Here is a 14,818-nt window from a genome sequence, read left to right as displayed (position 1 = left end):
CTAATACTGCACCTGAGCTCATGGGCAACTACTAACTGACAGGCATTAAGCTCTGACCTTACCAAGAAAAGAGAAAAAAACACAACACCAAGTCAAGAAGAGGTAATATGTACAAGCTGTCATTAAGTTCTGTATGACTAGCCAAAGTTAAAGCAAGTTTGACATGTAGATTGAGTGGACAAACTTTGCCACTCAGCCATTTATAACCAGTTCTTGAAATCTGTTAAGTTAGGAATGGTCAGAGTTGAACTAAGTCGTGTCTGAGAATGGACTAAAGTAGTCTGGGCTCCTGTGACAGATGCTCGCTCTAACTCTTTACCAAGCCTGTAGGTGGACACTGGTCTCAATTTCCATCTCTGCTCAAGTCTTGAATAGCCATAAAGAGCATGAGTCACCTTTAGTGGGGTCTTGTTCTGAAGCACCAAGTCCTGTTTCCAAAACTGTTCATGATGTTTGTTGTCCATATTTCATTTCTTCTCCGTACTTTTGGGAGGGGTTATTATTCCTCCTGTTGACACAGGTGATAACTGACCCGGGGCAGTAGATGCTACTCCACTGTTAACTTCTTCCTGTGTGTCAGGGGAGGAAGACAACAACAGTTAATACCTTTGACAAGTTCTACTTTTTTGTTTCACTAGTGTTGACTCAGCAGCGCTTTCCTCACAGTGCTGGTACAATTCATGTACTCCAGATTTCGGATACCGAATAAAAACCCAAGGTGATGTTACACAACAAAGTAAAGATTATTATCTTGTAAACACACTCCACCAGTACTTCTAATCCAAGCCTTTGCTTGCAGTCTGTGAGTGTTCTGGCAAAACACATTTAGTTTATAGCATCATCAAGCAGGAGCCAGAGACAAGAGGTGAGGCACCGCTGGCCCCGCTGGCTGAGGTGAGCCAGGCCAGGTGTGGGCAGGTAGGTGTTCAGCCACCCTTAGCTGCCTCAGGAGAAGGGGTGTGTAACGCACTCTCAACTGCCTGAACTGCAAGTCCACAAACCACATACCAGCATGTCCAAATAACTTGTGTGTGTTTGGATATTATGTCGATCTTCTGCTGCAACCTTCTTAAAGTTCTTCAGCTTCGCAGGGACTTTTTTTGCCACACTCACAAAGGGAACCATCCATTCCACGCACTCTGAAATGCTCTCCCAGTCTAAGCCTGGAGGAAGAACGCGGTAATGTATTTAGAAGTCACAAAGGAGTTGTGCAGTGTTACAAGATGGTTGTAAATTTAAAACCAACAATAAGTAATACTGCAGATAAAAACTGAGAAACACCCTCCCAGAAACTTCCAGTGTTTCCTTGTGCTTGTTACTGTCTTTGGCCACACCACTTTGAAGTGAGCATAGGCCTCTTGAGCAAAGCAGTGACTTTTTTCACCTTGAACACAAGATTTTGGGGTCATATATAAATGAAGATATTTATAGCTATAAAAACAGACACTATTGTCACAGCCCTTTATGGAACCTCAGGCAACACACGAGATGAGCTTAAGTGAGCTTAGGTTTTTCTCCCCCCCCCCCCCCCCCCCCCCCCCACTTTGTAGGGAACAGGCTGGTGGGAATTAGCACAAAGGTATGAATATGACAACTGAATATGGCTGACAGACAAGGGTGATTGCTTGGTAACTCCATTTTAGGAGAAAAAGTAGCTTAATTAACATGTAGCTAATGATCCCCAAAACAACTGGAAGTCATAGAGCAGTATTAGCCCAAAAGTAAGAAGGGTCAACCCGCTTCATTTCCTTAGCAAAGACTGTGCTTCTGAAAGAGTTGAGTCTTTGAAACATCTGAAACATTGGTAGAAGGGAAACGAAACTGGGAGGACCCCACAGAACAGAACAAACTGCTCAAGTGTCCATGTAGCTTTTGCTCTTTGGCAGCCTGGTAAACCGATACGCTACACTCTTGGCAGCCTCAGGCATGTGACAGCTTCCAGCATTCCCAGCCTAACAAAACCAAGCTTTTGCAAAGGCTGCTTACCTGAAGCTTTCTTAACTACTTCAGCTGAGGTATAGTGGCAGAGCGCTGCAGCAGCTAGTGTTCTGTACTGGAAGTCCAAAGAATTCACATCCAGAATACACAGGTCTAACAGCTGAGGAAATAAGAGGCACAAATTTTAACAGGATGGTACTTTAGTATAATCCTGTCTCAGAAACTGCTATGCATACAGCAGTCCTACAGCCTATGCTCTATGACATGCCTGAGCTTTTTAGCATCAATCGCACGCATCTAATTAATTGCTGGCACCAACCTACGGTTCAAGTGGGTCTCAAACCAATCCGCACTTTACCAGTAGTATGCAAGACACTTCACTTGTACGTGTTACACAAACTCTTAGCAGAGCTCGAGAAAGGTATTTTCTTAAATACCACCTTGCAGCTCAGTGACTTGGACCAATCTACACTTCAGTAAGCCTCTCTGAGGCTCAACACGACACATGCCTGTAAAAACTGAACTAAAGCAGTTTCCAAGTAGTCAAAATGCTCATCAGCCTGCCTCCTGGGCAACTACACCGGAACACTGTTACAGACAACACAGGTAAAAACAGTTAACTGTCCACAGCATCTTAAATTATCCCTCCTCTCAGAGCTGTTATTTTTCCAGTGCACAGAAAAGTCTTGAAATCCATGAGAGCACGGAGACAAGAAACACATGGGCGCTCGTCCTCAAAACTGAGTATGAAGCACTCCGGCAGAGTCAAACTTGCCCACTCCTTAACAGAGTAACGGGTGAGGTGAAACAAGGAAAAGCATGCTTTAACGGCTTTTGGGGTGTAAGGTTCAGTGTGCTTGTAATGGCTCCAAAAAGCATTTTTCAATACAGTTTACCACCTACCTGTGCAATCTGAATGAATTTTTCCTGAGAATACTGAGGTAGCAGCACTTTCGGAACATCCTTCAAAGCATCCACTTGAAGATAGAGGTTCAGCCAAGAGACAACTGTCACTGGACAGAGTTCCCATTTTAAAGCCTGCAAATATTAAACAAACAGTTAATACTTAGACTACCACACAAGGATAGTTTTGTCCTCTGATCTCTTTTCCCACACCTCCTCTTTCAAGATTGCTCAGCTTACTGCACAGATCCTCAAAAGACCCTAAATATTATGTACAATTTCAAGGACAAATATTAATTTTAGATTGTATTCTCACTACTTTTTGAACAGTATCGTTCTGTGTATTAAAATCAGCACAAACATGTGTCCCTATGCCTGTGCAGATGAATCTTACGTATCTTCCACATTCAGAAGCTGGGAAATTAAGATTATTTCCCAAGCCTTCAAAGCTAGCTGCCTGAACCTGCGGTTCACATCTATTAAGGAAGAATAAATGTGTAAGGAGTTCTGTGATGGTAAAGATTAAGCCTTTCCAACATGAGGGGCACCAGGCAGCATCAGTTCTTTGCCTGGCTCTCCTACAGGCCCTTGTTCCTGGACAGCAAAGGACCCTGGCAAGTGCAGGACATTACAGCAACAGCCTTCTAGCCTGTCCTGTGGTTGGCTGCAACTGCTGAAAGCCTTTTACTTTCATACAAGTAATCCTGTCCTTTTCTAACAGACGGGGACTTCACCCCAGCCAGGGGGTCTGGGGGTCCGCTACACATACAGTGAAGGTTTCATTGTTTTGCAGAAACAGGGACAAACTAAACACGTTCCTCTTTTAAGCAAGTAAGTTACATTAAAATACAAGGCTCAGCGGGACAGTCTTTTAAGAAGCACTTACAAACATAACAAAGTTGTTACCTTTAACATAATAAGTTCCATTCTTACAATATCGTCTTCACTGCAAGCACCATCAGTGACGTAAGCAAATTCCTGTATTTTAGGAGCGTAGATCTCCTTTAAAGGGAGGGAGGGAAGTGAAGATTAGAGTGCCTTTTAATTCTAAGAAAGCTTGAGAAGATACTGGCAAATAATATTTCAATATGGACTGAAAAGTAACTTTTCTTAAGCTGGAACAGTGTTTTTCTCATTATATGGAGTGACTTGAAACTTACAGAATGAGGAGATACTAAAACCGATTAGGTTATATATTATCTGTTGTAAAACACAGTAGATTTACTGCAACTCTTTTAGCTTTCTGGGAAATAAATGCTGACCAGGCAATCAGAACATCCTTTCATTTATACCACTTTCTACTCAGCCATTCCAGCTGATGCAAAGATATACTCCATCCTAATTCTCATACAGCACACTGCTGTATTAGAAATGGCTTGCTGATAGATTATGTGCAATACCAGTGCTGATATAGTCACATAGATTAAGGAAAAAAAAGGGAAAAAATCCCGCCAACATGCTACAAAAAGATGAGAAAAAAATCCCACAAACACTGTAGCTGGCAAAATCCATGGTGCAGTAGATGGTTAACAAAGAAATTTGCCAGCCCAGTCATGCCAGTTAGGGCCAAATATACCTAGGTGTGTTAGTAAAAGAGAATTTGCCAACAAGATGTATCACCACCACTGCACTTTAAAAGAAAAAGGCTCCACTGTAAAGGTTTTTAGGGATATCAGCCTGACGTACAGGCAACTGGAGACTTAGGCTTGGTTTTGTTCAAGTCCCACCACCCATTCCTGAGATTGTTTGCCAACTGCTGTACATTTGGGAAAGGCAAAACAAAACAAAACTACTCCTAGCACATTTGCATACCTTTTAAGTTTGTGCAGCCTCCTTCCCTGCTGCTGAGGAAAGGGAGGACAAAGACTACATTCCAAGAGATTGACATATGCGCAACTGAAGGAAGAGGAAAAAAAAATTCCCCCTTCTGACCTTCAGTGTTGTATGTACACTACCAAGTTCAAAATATTCAGACAGAATACATACATTATCACTGTCTTTTTAGTTATTCCAATCTTAATATCCTCAACTCTGTAACAGAGCTTCTTACCTCAAGTTTGGAGGCAATGAATAATGAGGTAATTCCTATAAGCTGAAGCATGCTCTTGTTAATGTTCTTTTGTGTCAACATGAATCTATCAAAAAAGTCTTGAGCTAGGTAGAAGGTTTCCCTGTGGAGTGCATACACCTCACATACCTACAACAGGAAAACAAAAAAACCCAAACAATTCAGTTATCTGTTATAAAAGTCTATGTACACACATTGGAGCATCCAAGCTTTAATACTAAAACACAGTATAAACAATTTTATCTCTTGCACACACAAACTATTGTATACCTAAGTGTGTTAGGATGTAGTGGTCAATATGGGACTGGAAAAAGTATTTTCCATGCTCCCACGTAAACATGGATTGCCTATGATGCACTACCATACTTCCAAAGTATGCTTTTTCCAATCTAAATAGCATCCAGTTTCCCTAAAAAATGAGTACAATTTCCACTGACAGAAGAAAGTCTTATGGGAGGGGGAGGGACACCCAGCAAAATTACCCCACTAGTTTGCTTGATTAAGAATACTCTGGGCTCAAACCTCAAATTGAAATCTCTGAGCAGATCCCCCCTGTATTCCTAATAGGTCTGTCCAAGGGCAGAACCACTGAAAAACTCAGAGTCTTTGGCTGGGCAGCAAATAAACCTGGAAGCTCCAGCTTGAGGGGGCTCTGCTGGCAAGCCAGGAACACTGCCTGCAGCCCCTCAGGCACACCAACAGCCTCACTAAGCAGGAACAAAACTGCAAGAACAGCCATCTGTTCCATACGGTTATGGCTTTCCCTGGCAGGGAGAACTTTCAATACCTGCATTGTATCAAAGTGGTTCAAATGCCAGTTCAACAAAAAAAGGAGACTGCCCAGGCCTGGAGATCTTAGGCAGTGGCCTACTTTCTCTTCTAATCTCCAACTGAGTTTGGGTGGGTCTACCACAAAGCCAGCTCATCTGCAACTCTGTATCCCCTCCGCAACTACAAACCAGTTGGATATTTATAAATCACTTATAATCTACATGCAATGAAGAGAAAAGAATATCTAAGAAATAGATACAAAGCACTCCATTATTTCACGCGGATACTAGACAAATCACTACCCCTAACTATTTCCTATGATAAGGGTGCAAGCTCGTTTGCAAATTAAAACCCTTCCTGACAATCAAAAATGCAACAGTTGGCAGTAACATTACAGCTCATTCTTTTAGACCTGATAGTATTTATCAGTTGATGTGCTACTTTGATATTAGTAACTACTGCTCCAAACAAGATTCAGAACTAAAAATGTACAGACCAGCTGCACCCACAAATAAATGACACAATTTCTGTACAAGTGTATTGCCCAAATATAATAACGTTTGGTCATGTTAAATAGCATCTCGACCATGGTGTTACAGAAGACAATGTCAGAAGCTACTGGAGAACTTTCAAAATTGCTGGAATTTTAATCCACTGTGGCATATAGAACTACTGAGCTAGACAACAACAAGGCTGTTTGACATCTCTGTTTGAAAGTTGGATGATTTCCTGAGTTCAAGATTTTCAAAAAAAGCAACAAAATGCAATTTAATAGTGGTCTGCAAACTATGCATCAGAGGAAGCAGTGAAGTACACAGCTGGAATAGCTTTTATATTCAGACTGTATTTAAAAAAAAATAAATCCATAAAAACCAAACTAAACCAAAACCTTTCCTTTCCCTTGAAATTCCTTGCTATTAGCACTGTTCCAAGACAGCAAGAGGGCCACTGTAACATCACTGTAACATCTGCTTCCTTGGAGTACTTGATACGGAATTGGTAAGCCTGCAAGATCCCTTCTCCAGATGGGCAAGGATTGCCCAAGTCAAACGTTGCTTTTGGCAGTGGTAATTAAATATGCTCTATATAGAGTTCTTGGAAACGCCTCCAGAACGTAGCTGTCTATTTACAACACTAATATCCCTTTGCATAGGCTGCCAAGACCGAGAGCTTCCATTTTGACAACTGGAGTAGTGTTAAGTCAAGCAATTGGACTGGAGTATGGATACAATTTATTTGTAATCCTCTTCAAATAAGAGCCTGCCTACATCAAGAACCTTCAGATGTCAGCCTGTAATACACTATTTTCTTCTGCTCTCTTCTTCTTATAGGACAGAATTAATAAATCACTAAGAAGTCAGAAAACAGTGCCGGGGCTGACATCTAAGCACTTTTGATGTAGACAGGGCCAGGGTGGTAACTCAAATCCTCATAACAGATGCAGTTGTCTCGTGGCTTAGATACAGTCTAAGATGTAAAGTTAGAGCCCCATAACTAATCTGTCTACAGCGTTTTCAGTGTCACAAAACTAGACTTCTCTCCTTCCCAGGAACTAGTGTGGCAAAAGCAAAAATTAGAGTACTGCCTTGTGTGGAAGGTTCAGCATCTCCTGCCAAGGAAGACCTGAATGTAGCACAGCATGGGGATCAAAAGCAGTAACTTGTAACCCTCCCGTTGCAAACTAGTTTGGGCATTCATCATTACCGTACATTTTGCTATCAGATCTTTTATGTGCCTACTTCACAGGCATAACGCATCGCAAAGTAACTAAAAGAACACACCTCTAAGAGCCAGTCTAACAGTATTGATCTCATGTGAGGTTGCAAACTAGAATGTAGTGATGTGAAATGTTTGCAATGAGCGTATCTGTTCTCCTTCTTCAGGATGTTCAACCAGACATCTTTGGAATTTCCCCAGCTATGGAATAAAGTTACACAAAGCATTGTTAAGTATATACACATTCACAAAAGGAGTATAAAACATTATTTATTGTTTACAGATATCTAGGAACAAAAAGAAAAATTGCACATACTACAAGATCCTTATGGCGATTATAAAATGTTCAAAGTATACCTGCAGTTTTCTATCATCACAACAGCAACTTGCCAAGATGATCAGCAAGTCCGGTTTTATAGAACAGGCAATAGAACTGAACACGGGCATCCCAAAGTTGCACATACAACCAGATTTCCTATTTTGCCTAGTTAGGTAGCAGTCCAGAGAGAAAGATAAAAACCAAACCCTCCCCATAAAAAAGAAAAAACAACCACCCCAACTCCCCAAGAAACACAAAACATACACAAAGTTATTCAGTTTACTTTGAGAAAAACATTTACAGATGACGTTACTCATCCATCCCTTCCTTTTCTAGCCTACCTTAAGGCTCAGAAACAGTTAATAGTGAAAAACACCGAGTTCTTGTCAATTGCTAACTTAAAATTTATTAGCACTCAAGTGCTACTTGGGAAGAAGATGCCTATACCATTAATATAGCTTGGGTTTAATTTTTAATTATTGTTATTATGAATTGATGAGGGTTTTTTTGTAGATGTACTTCTTATCCTGCAGTTGCTAAAAGGGAGACCACATAATTAATATAATGTTGAATTCCTACTGAAATTTTTGGAGTTATATATTTACCTTTTCTCAAGCAGAAACTGAGGTATTAAACAGACCTGATCACTGGTATTGCCTACAAAGTCAAACCCAGATCAGTTCCATTTCGCTGCCATCATACTTCAAAGCTGGAGAGATACTTGCTTGTTTAATGCACAAGTCTCCCCATTTAAGTGGGCAAGCATCAAGACATCTCCTATTATGATCTTCCTACAGCAGTTCAGAAAGAAGGCAGGAAAGAGTAAATGATCCTCTTATTCAGCTAGTCAGAAAGGATAGAGCTCAGTTTTACCAAATGCCTATCGACAAGAGGTCAACATCAAGATTTAAACTCCCTGCATGGAATTCAGTACCTGAACATATTTTTGGGATCCAGCAGTTTCCAACAACTTGCTAAAGGAGTGCATGAAAATTCTCTTATCCACCATACTTGTTTTTTTTAAATTATTATTTGTAAAAAACTATTTGGCACTAAGTTTTCCAACACATACAAAAATGTTATTTGCTAGGTATAGAGAAGAGCTTACTGTTCTTTAAAGCAGGCTTGGGAGTAATAGAAAAGTGGTTTAGTTCAAAACTCAGTGAAAGAGACTGTAAAAGACCTACTGCTTTGCACTGAGGCAAAACATCACCATGCAGCATCTCTCAGTTCTGATAAAGTTTTGGCCAGAACAGATAAAAACATCACATATCTGGAAAGGTGCTTTTAAAGTAATGCTTCATGTCCTGCTTCTCTTACTCACCTCAGCAGTTTTTCCTAATGCATTGCAGTAAATTTAAAAGCTCTTTCACTCAACATTGGGATGATACAAACAGCAACCAGCGTACTCATCTTAATACACCTGAATGGCTAAGAAATTCTGGTCAGCTAATCTATCCCTCTGCAGAAGGGAAACTTTCTAGAACTGTGACTGCGCCAAGTAAACTGCGTGGCATTAGCAAGCTACCTGAACAGCAATATTGCCCCAAATTTATTTGCGGTTTTGTACATTTTTACGTTCTTAAAGAAAACTTTCCTTAGTATTCTTTGGTCACTCTGTTCCAACAAGACTGAAGGAAGTTTAGTTTAACTATCTATCACATGCCTCCTAACCATTTTAAGTCTCCAGTGTTAATTTATAAAAGGACAGCTCTGAAAGGCAAAAATTAACTGTCCAGTGTGTTTATAAGATCAGGGTGGGGGGAAACCACCCACAGAATTTCTGGGTTTTTTGGACACTGAATTGTTTGTGGGATGAGAACGCAAGTAGAGGTATGGGTTCAGTACTGTCCACTATTATACAGTCACGATACAACAACAGATTTTACTACAGTAGTTCAGCATATTTGATAAAACAAAAATTGCTGCCTCTGGTAAACTTACTTGAGTTCTGGCAAAGGTGACGGATTTATGAAGAGGTTTCTGAACCTGTATTTTTTGAATCTTGAGAAATCCGAGGTTACTGATTCTTTGTGAGGAGTTTCAATAATTATGCAAGGTGAGATGCCTCCTGTTATCGTGGGTGGCCAACAACTCTGTAACATAAACAAGGTGTCTTTTAAATACTGATTTTACTATGGGAGCAAGAAACGCAAGAAGCGGATTACAGTAACAACAATATATGTAACATATATTAGTCTTTTTGGACCTCAGCATTGATTCAAGTACTGAAACAAGACAGAGAGATTAAATGCCAACAAACCCTTTTGTAGTCAAGACAGAACATGTATAAACAGATTTGACAAATTTGAAAAACTCAGCTTTGAGGAAGACAATTGTCTTTGGTTTATGAACCCACAAGTAACCTGTCCATTGCTTGAGCTGTTCAGTTACAGTACACAGGCAAAGGTACTCATGGCTACTAAAACACAAGACATTAGGTTGCCAGTCCTATCTACTTATCTACTCTGAGGGAAAAGAAAGGAGAGGGTGGAGGTTCTACTGTCTTTCAGTGGAAATTCAACAACTTGTTATCTTCCAATTAAGCACTCCAGAGAGGAGCCACCCATCTCAGCTCCAGAACTAGATACCCACTGAGCAAGCAGCAGCTGTGAACTATCTCTCAGCTTACCAATGCCAAATACGGGATGCAATGACTCAAAAGGAGAAGAGAACAAAGTTATCCATGCAGTTAAAGCTACAGAGAAGGAATTCTAGATTGCTTTAATTAACTGTGTAATTTGTTTCACTCATACCTATTTGGCTGTACATAACCTATACAAGTAAGGAGATATCAAATGCATGGAACATATACAATGCTCTAATGGCTGACAGCCTTCAAAATGGTGACACAGAACTTGAATTATGCTTTCTGGGGTTAGGAGGGGATCCCATTCACTAAGAACAAATGGCAACACCCATCCGTGAACACAGAAACTTTTCCTATATAGCTGTTTTGCAAGGTAAACCGCACACCATTTCCTTAGTATATCTAACCTATTTACAGTCAGACTAAAATACCCTAAGACTGAAGTTATGTGTTCCAGCAGATTTGATCTTAACAGCACACAGCTATGAGAAAAGCTGTGTACTCCTTCTCTCCTGTGATCCTCACTGCCCAAGTTGCACCCCTTCCTTCCTTTGTCAGCTTTGATACTTGTCAGACCCTCTGCTGTGTTGATTCAACTCACTAGTGCCAAATTAGCACGCTGAACCTTCATACTGCTTCATTTAAACATTAAACCAAAACAGGAGCAAGACAGGTGATGGAGTGCGTGGCCAGCTATCAAGGGAACAAAGACAGGGGAGCAGGGTTTCTTCCTTTAGGCAAGGGTAAGCTGTAAGACGGAGTTTCACCTCAAGTACAGCTGATATACTTATATAGCACTTTTGCCTACACAGTTTGCAAATACAGCTTCACAATCAACAGAAGAGTTTTGCTTCACGATAGCCGTTAGTCTCATTTGCTTTAAAAACAGAATAACTACAAACAAGACTGTCTGCAAGAGAAAGTTATGTTATTTTACTAACCCACTTAAAAAAAAACCTGTAAAGCCCCCCTCAGTTGGTTTAGGAGTAGCCCATGTTATTTAAAACAGATTCCTAAGTCGATTTAAATAATCAGAAGAACAGTTAAATGAAAGTAAAGAGCTTATAAGTCTTCATAACTAAATGGCCGTGAAACCACACCTTAAGTTAAAACAAGTGCAATGATCTTGTTTAGACTTGCCTCTAGGCCTTACCTGCTCTGCATATGGAATTATTCTGAAATACCTGGTTTTATACTCATTTTTACACTTAACCTTACTCTGCCGTGGTTTCCACCTTGAAGGCCCCTTTATCTGTAACAAAGCCACCCGTAAAAAAGCAAAAACATACAAAAAGATGCTAAGGTGCCAGGCTCCCATAGTTTTTAATATCTGAAGTTGGAAATTTCCCCTATTCAATACTTTCTAGTGTGGAATGCACTTCACACCTGCCAAGTGTGAATGGACCAACCAGGTGGACCTCCTCACCTAGTTTGAACTGGTATTCAGCATTGAATTACCTTAATCTCATATTGATGCTTTTTAGCAATTTTCCCATCTTCTCTTTTCTTTACCTCCTGCTGAGAAGAGAGACACACATCAATACACTGACAACGACCAGCACACCTACTCCTGCCCAACTTTCTAACTCAGTGGAGTAAAGATTCTCCCATCCAAATGCACTGCAGAACTTTCAATATAATTAAACTTTTCCAATCGGTCACCTCTGCCGTTCTCCTTTTTCTGGTCTGGAGATGTTCTGGTGCCTGCAGTTCTTGTGGAGACTCTTCTTGACATGATAATGGCTGCTGCTGCTTGGCTTGCAAACGGCTACTGCAAAGAGCAAAAAGACATGGACATTAAGAGAGCAGCAGTTTTTAGATGAATACAAACAAGCTTGGTGTATTACAATGCTAACAGCTTACCTGCGTCTTGACATCTTCTTTGGGTTCTAAGTTCTCTACCTGGATCAAACGAGTAACATAACCTTAGTTAACATATCCTCAAGAAGTCAGGACCAAGTTCTGTCCACCACAAGATGTGCCACAAAGAGAAGAGTGGTTTAGACAAATGAAATAGAAGGGCACGAGTATTTTACTGGTGTGAAGAATGCCTGAGCAGAGGGCATCTGAGGTATATCACCACACACAGCTCCAGGTCACACGGGGAGTTACACTGCTGAAGTGGCTACACAGGGATGCCCAGCTATGCCAGCAGTCAGCTCGCCTCAGGCCAGTTGGGCTCACCTAGCCTGGGGTGGGGGAAAGCTGTAAAGGGGCAATTCCCACACCGGAAGATGGGGGGGTGGGGTGTCCCTCGGGTTGTGACCCCCCCTCATTCTTTCTACACCCTGCAAGCTGCAGCCACCAGGCACCCACACAGACACCCGTTTCGCCGGTGCAGCGGCTCCCTCCGTGACGATTTCGCCGCCGGCCCCCCCCACACCTGCCAGGATGGGTCGTGCCGGGCCGCCCGCCGCCGCCCGCGCTCCCGCCGCGCCGGTTCCGCGCCAATTTACAGAGAGCGGGGAGGCGGCGGCCTGCGCCGCGCCGTGCCGTGCCGTGCCGGCGGGCGGGCGGCTCGGCCAGCCCCGGGGCGAGCGGGGGTCAGGCTGGGGTGGGGGGCACCGCCGCCGCCCGCGCTCTCTCTCCCTCCAAAAGGGGCCGCGCCGCCGCCTGCCCGCCTCCCCCTCACGATCGAGGGGTGCTGAGGGGGCGCGTGAGGGGGCCGGGAGCGGGGCAGGACGGCGGCCCCCGCTCCCCGCGCTCCCGCCTTGCTGCGCGCGAGGCTCCCTCCAAAAGCTGAGGGGAAGGGGGGGCGCTGGAACGGCACCCTCGCACACAGCGGCGCCCCCACCCCCCCGGCAGCCGGGACACCCTCCCTCAGCGGGGGACACCCCCCCCAGCGCGGGCTGCGGCAGGGATCGGGGGGTGCCCGCGCCAGGCACCCTCCTCGCCGGGCCCCTGTCCCGAGGGTCAGGGCGGGACGAGCCGGGACCCGCCGGGGCCGGGGTGGGGCGAGGACGGGCGGCGCGGGCTGGCGATCGGGGTCAGCCCGCCAAGAAGCTCGGCCGGCTTCCCCACCCCCCACCGCGCCCGTCTCCCTCCAAAACCCGGCAGCGCGCAGCCCGCCCCCCGCCACGGGGCTCCTCGCCACCGGGCGGCCCCGGGGGGGTGATGGGGGAAGCGATGGCGGGCTCCCGCCGACGCCACGGCCCGCCGCGCTGCCTCCCGCCGGCGGTGCCCGCCCGGGCCATCGTCCTTCACGGCGGCGCCCGGCAGCCTTCCTACCCCGGGCCGGAGGGCACGGCGGGGGCGGATGGGGCCGAGCGCGGACATCCTCCCCCCGCCCCGGCTCTCCTCAGCCGCTCTCCCTCCAAAACGGTGCCCGGGCGGGCAGCCCGCCTCCCCGCTCCCGCGCCCGGCTGCTGCCCCGCGTTAGCCCACCGCCCTCGCGACTGAGCCCCTCACGCCGGTACCGGATCTGCCGGTGCCGCCAGCACTGCTGCCATCGCTACCATCATCACCGTCGCCGGCACTACGACTAGTACTACCACTACCGCCAATCATCATCATCACTATCACCACCACCGTGATGGCACGACGGCCATCGCCATTCCCACCAGCGGGACCCCCACCCGCCACCCCCGCGCACCTCTGCCGCTGCCGCCCGGGCCGTGCTGCTCAGCTGGCGCCGGCGCCAAGTCGCTATATAGCGCGGCCCGGGCCCGCGCTGCGCATGTGCGAGGGCGGCAGACAGCTCCCCCGCCCGCCGCCCTCCCTCCGCCAGCGCCCGCGCCCCGCTCGCCCCAGCGCCGCCCCTTCGCGCGGGGCCGCCCCGGACCCAGCGGTTCCCCTGCCCGCAGCCGCTGCGGGGACACCCTGCGTCCCGCTCGGTGTCCGCCCCCCCGCCCCGATCCATTGACGGAGGCGTCCAGGGAGAGCGGCGGGAAGTGCCGGAAGAAGGGCTGCCACCGCTGCCGCCCCGCCGGGAGAGCCGCCCGCTAGCCCAGTCCCCTCTCCCCCGCCGGCCGGGCACCCCTGGCACCTCCATCCCGATCCGCGGCATCCAGCCCCGCGTCCGCGACCCGCCGGTGCGGCTCCGCCAGCAGCCCCGCGCGCCCGGCAGGGCGCAGCCCGCCCGCCCCGGGGGCGGGGCCTCCGCCCGGCCCCCGCCAATGGGAGCCCGGCGCTCCGCGGCAACGTGCAGCGGGCGGCGGAATGTAAACACGGCGCCGCCGCGCGCGCCCCGCGCCGCCCGGCTCCCGCCGCGGCCTGAGGGCGGGGCGGCTCCTCGCGCCCGCCGCAGGGCGGCCCCTGTCAGCGGGGCTGCGCGCCCCCGGCCCGTCCGCGGTGCCAGCCCGCCGCCCCTCGGCGGCGCCCCCCTTCTCCCTGTGGCACCAGTCCCCTCACGCACCCACACCCCGCTGCCGCGGGACCAGCCCCCTGACGCCCCCGCGTCGCGGGTAGCGGGGTGTTAGCCCGCCGCCCGGCGGCTGTCGCACGTCCCGCCGCACAAGGATGGCCTTCGGCTGCCTGCGCCCCATGGAGGCATCCGGCCCTGCCGCCAGGGGCT

At 46.6% G+C, this 14,818-nt stretch overlaps 1 protein-coding gene across 4 annotated transcripts; it reads right to left on the bottom strand.

Annotated features, from left to right (window-relative positions):
- Positions 1-122: 122 nt before the first annotated feature.
- On the bottom strand, positions 123-14,367 carry CCNE2 (cyclin E2). Of its 4 annotated transcripts, none has more exons than XM_055799218.1 (12): positions 14,291-14,367; positions 12,169-12,207; positions 11,968-12,076; positions 11,764-11,823; positions 9,660-9,811; positions 7,462-7,597; positions 4,892-5,038; positions 3,748-3,843; positions 2,842-2,976; positions 1,987-2,098; positions 1,009-1,163; positions 123-569 (listed from the first exon to the last, which is right to left on the bottom strand). In XM_055799218.1, exons 2-12 carry the CDS (start codon positions 12,180-12,182, stop codon positions 468-470), a joined length of 1,218 nt encoding a protein of 405 aa, XP_055655193.1. In that variant the 5' UTR covers positions 12,183-12,207; positions 14,291-14,367; the 3' UTR covers positions 123-467. The 4 variants fall into 4 exon arrangements, with proteins under 4 accessions (XP_055655193.1, XP_055655192.1, XP_055655195.1 ...); XM_055799217.1 differs by lacking the exon at positions 14,291-14,367 and adding an exon at positions 13,898-13,964; XM_055799220.1 differs by lacking the exon at positions 14,291-14,367 and adding an exon at positions 13,898-13,964 and having other exon boundaries at positions 11,764-11,820.
- Positions 14,368-14,818: the final 451 nt, after the last annotated feature.

Source organism: Falco peregrinus, chromosome 3 (assembly GCF_023634155.1).
Source record: "Falco peregrinus isolate bFalPer1 chromosome 3, bFalPer1.pri, whole genome shotgun sequence".
In the NCBI taxonomy this organism is placed as follows: Eukaryota; Metazoa; Chordata; class Aves; order Falconiformes; family Falconidae; genus Falco; species Falco peregrinus.
Note: the sequence above shows the minus strand (reverse complement) of the source record. Positions and strands in the feature narration are given on the sequence as shown.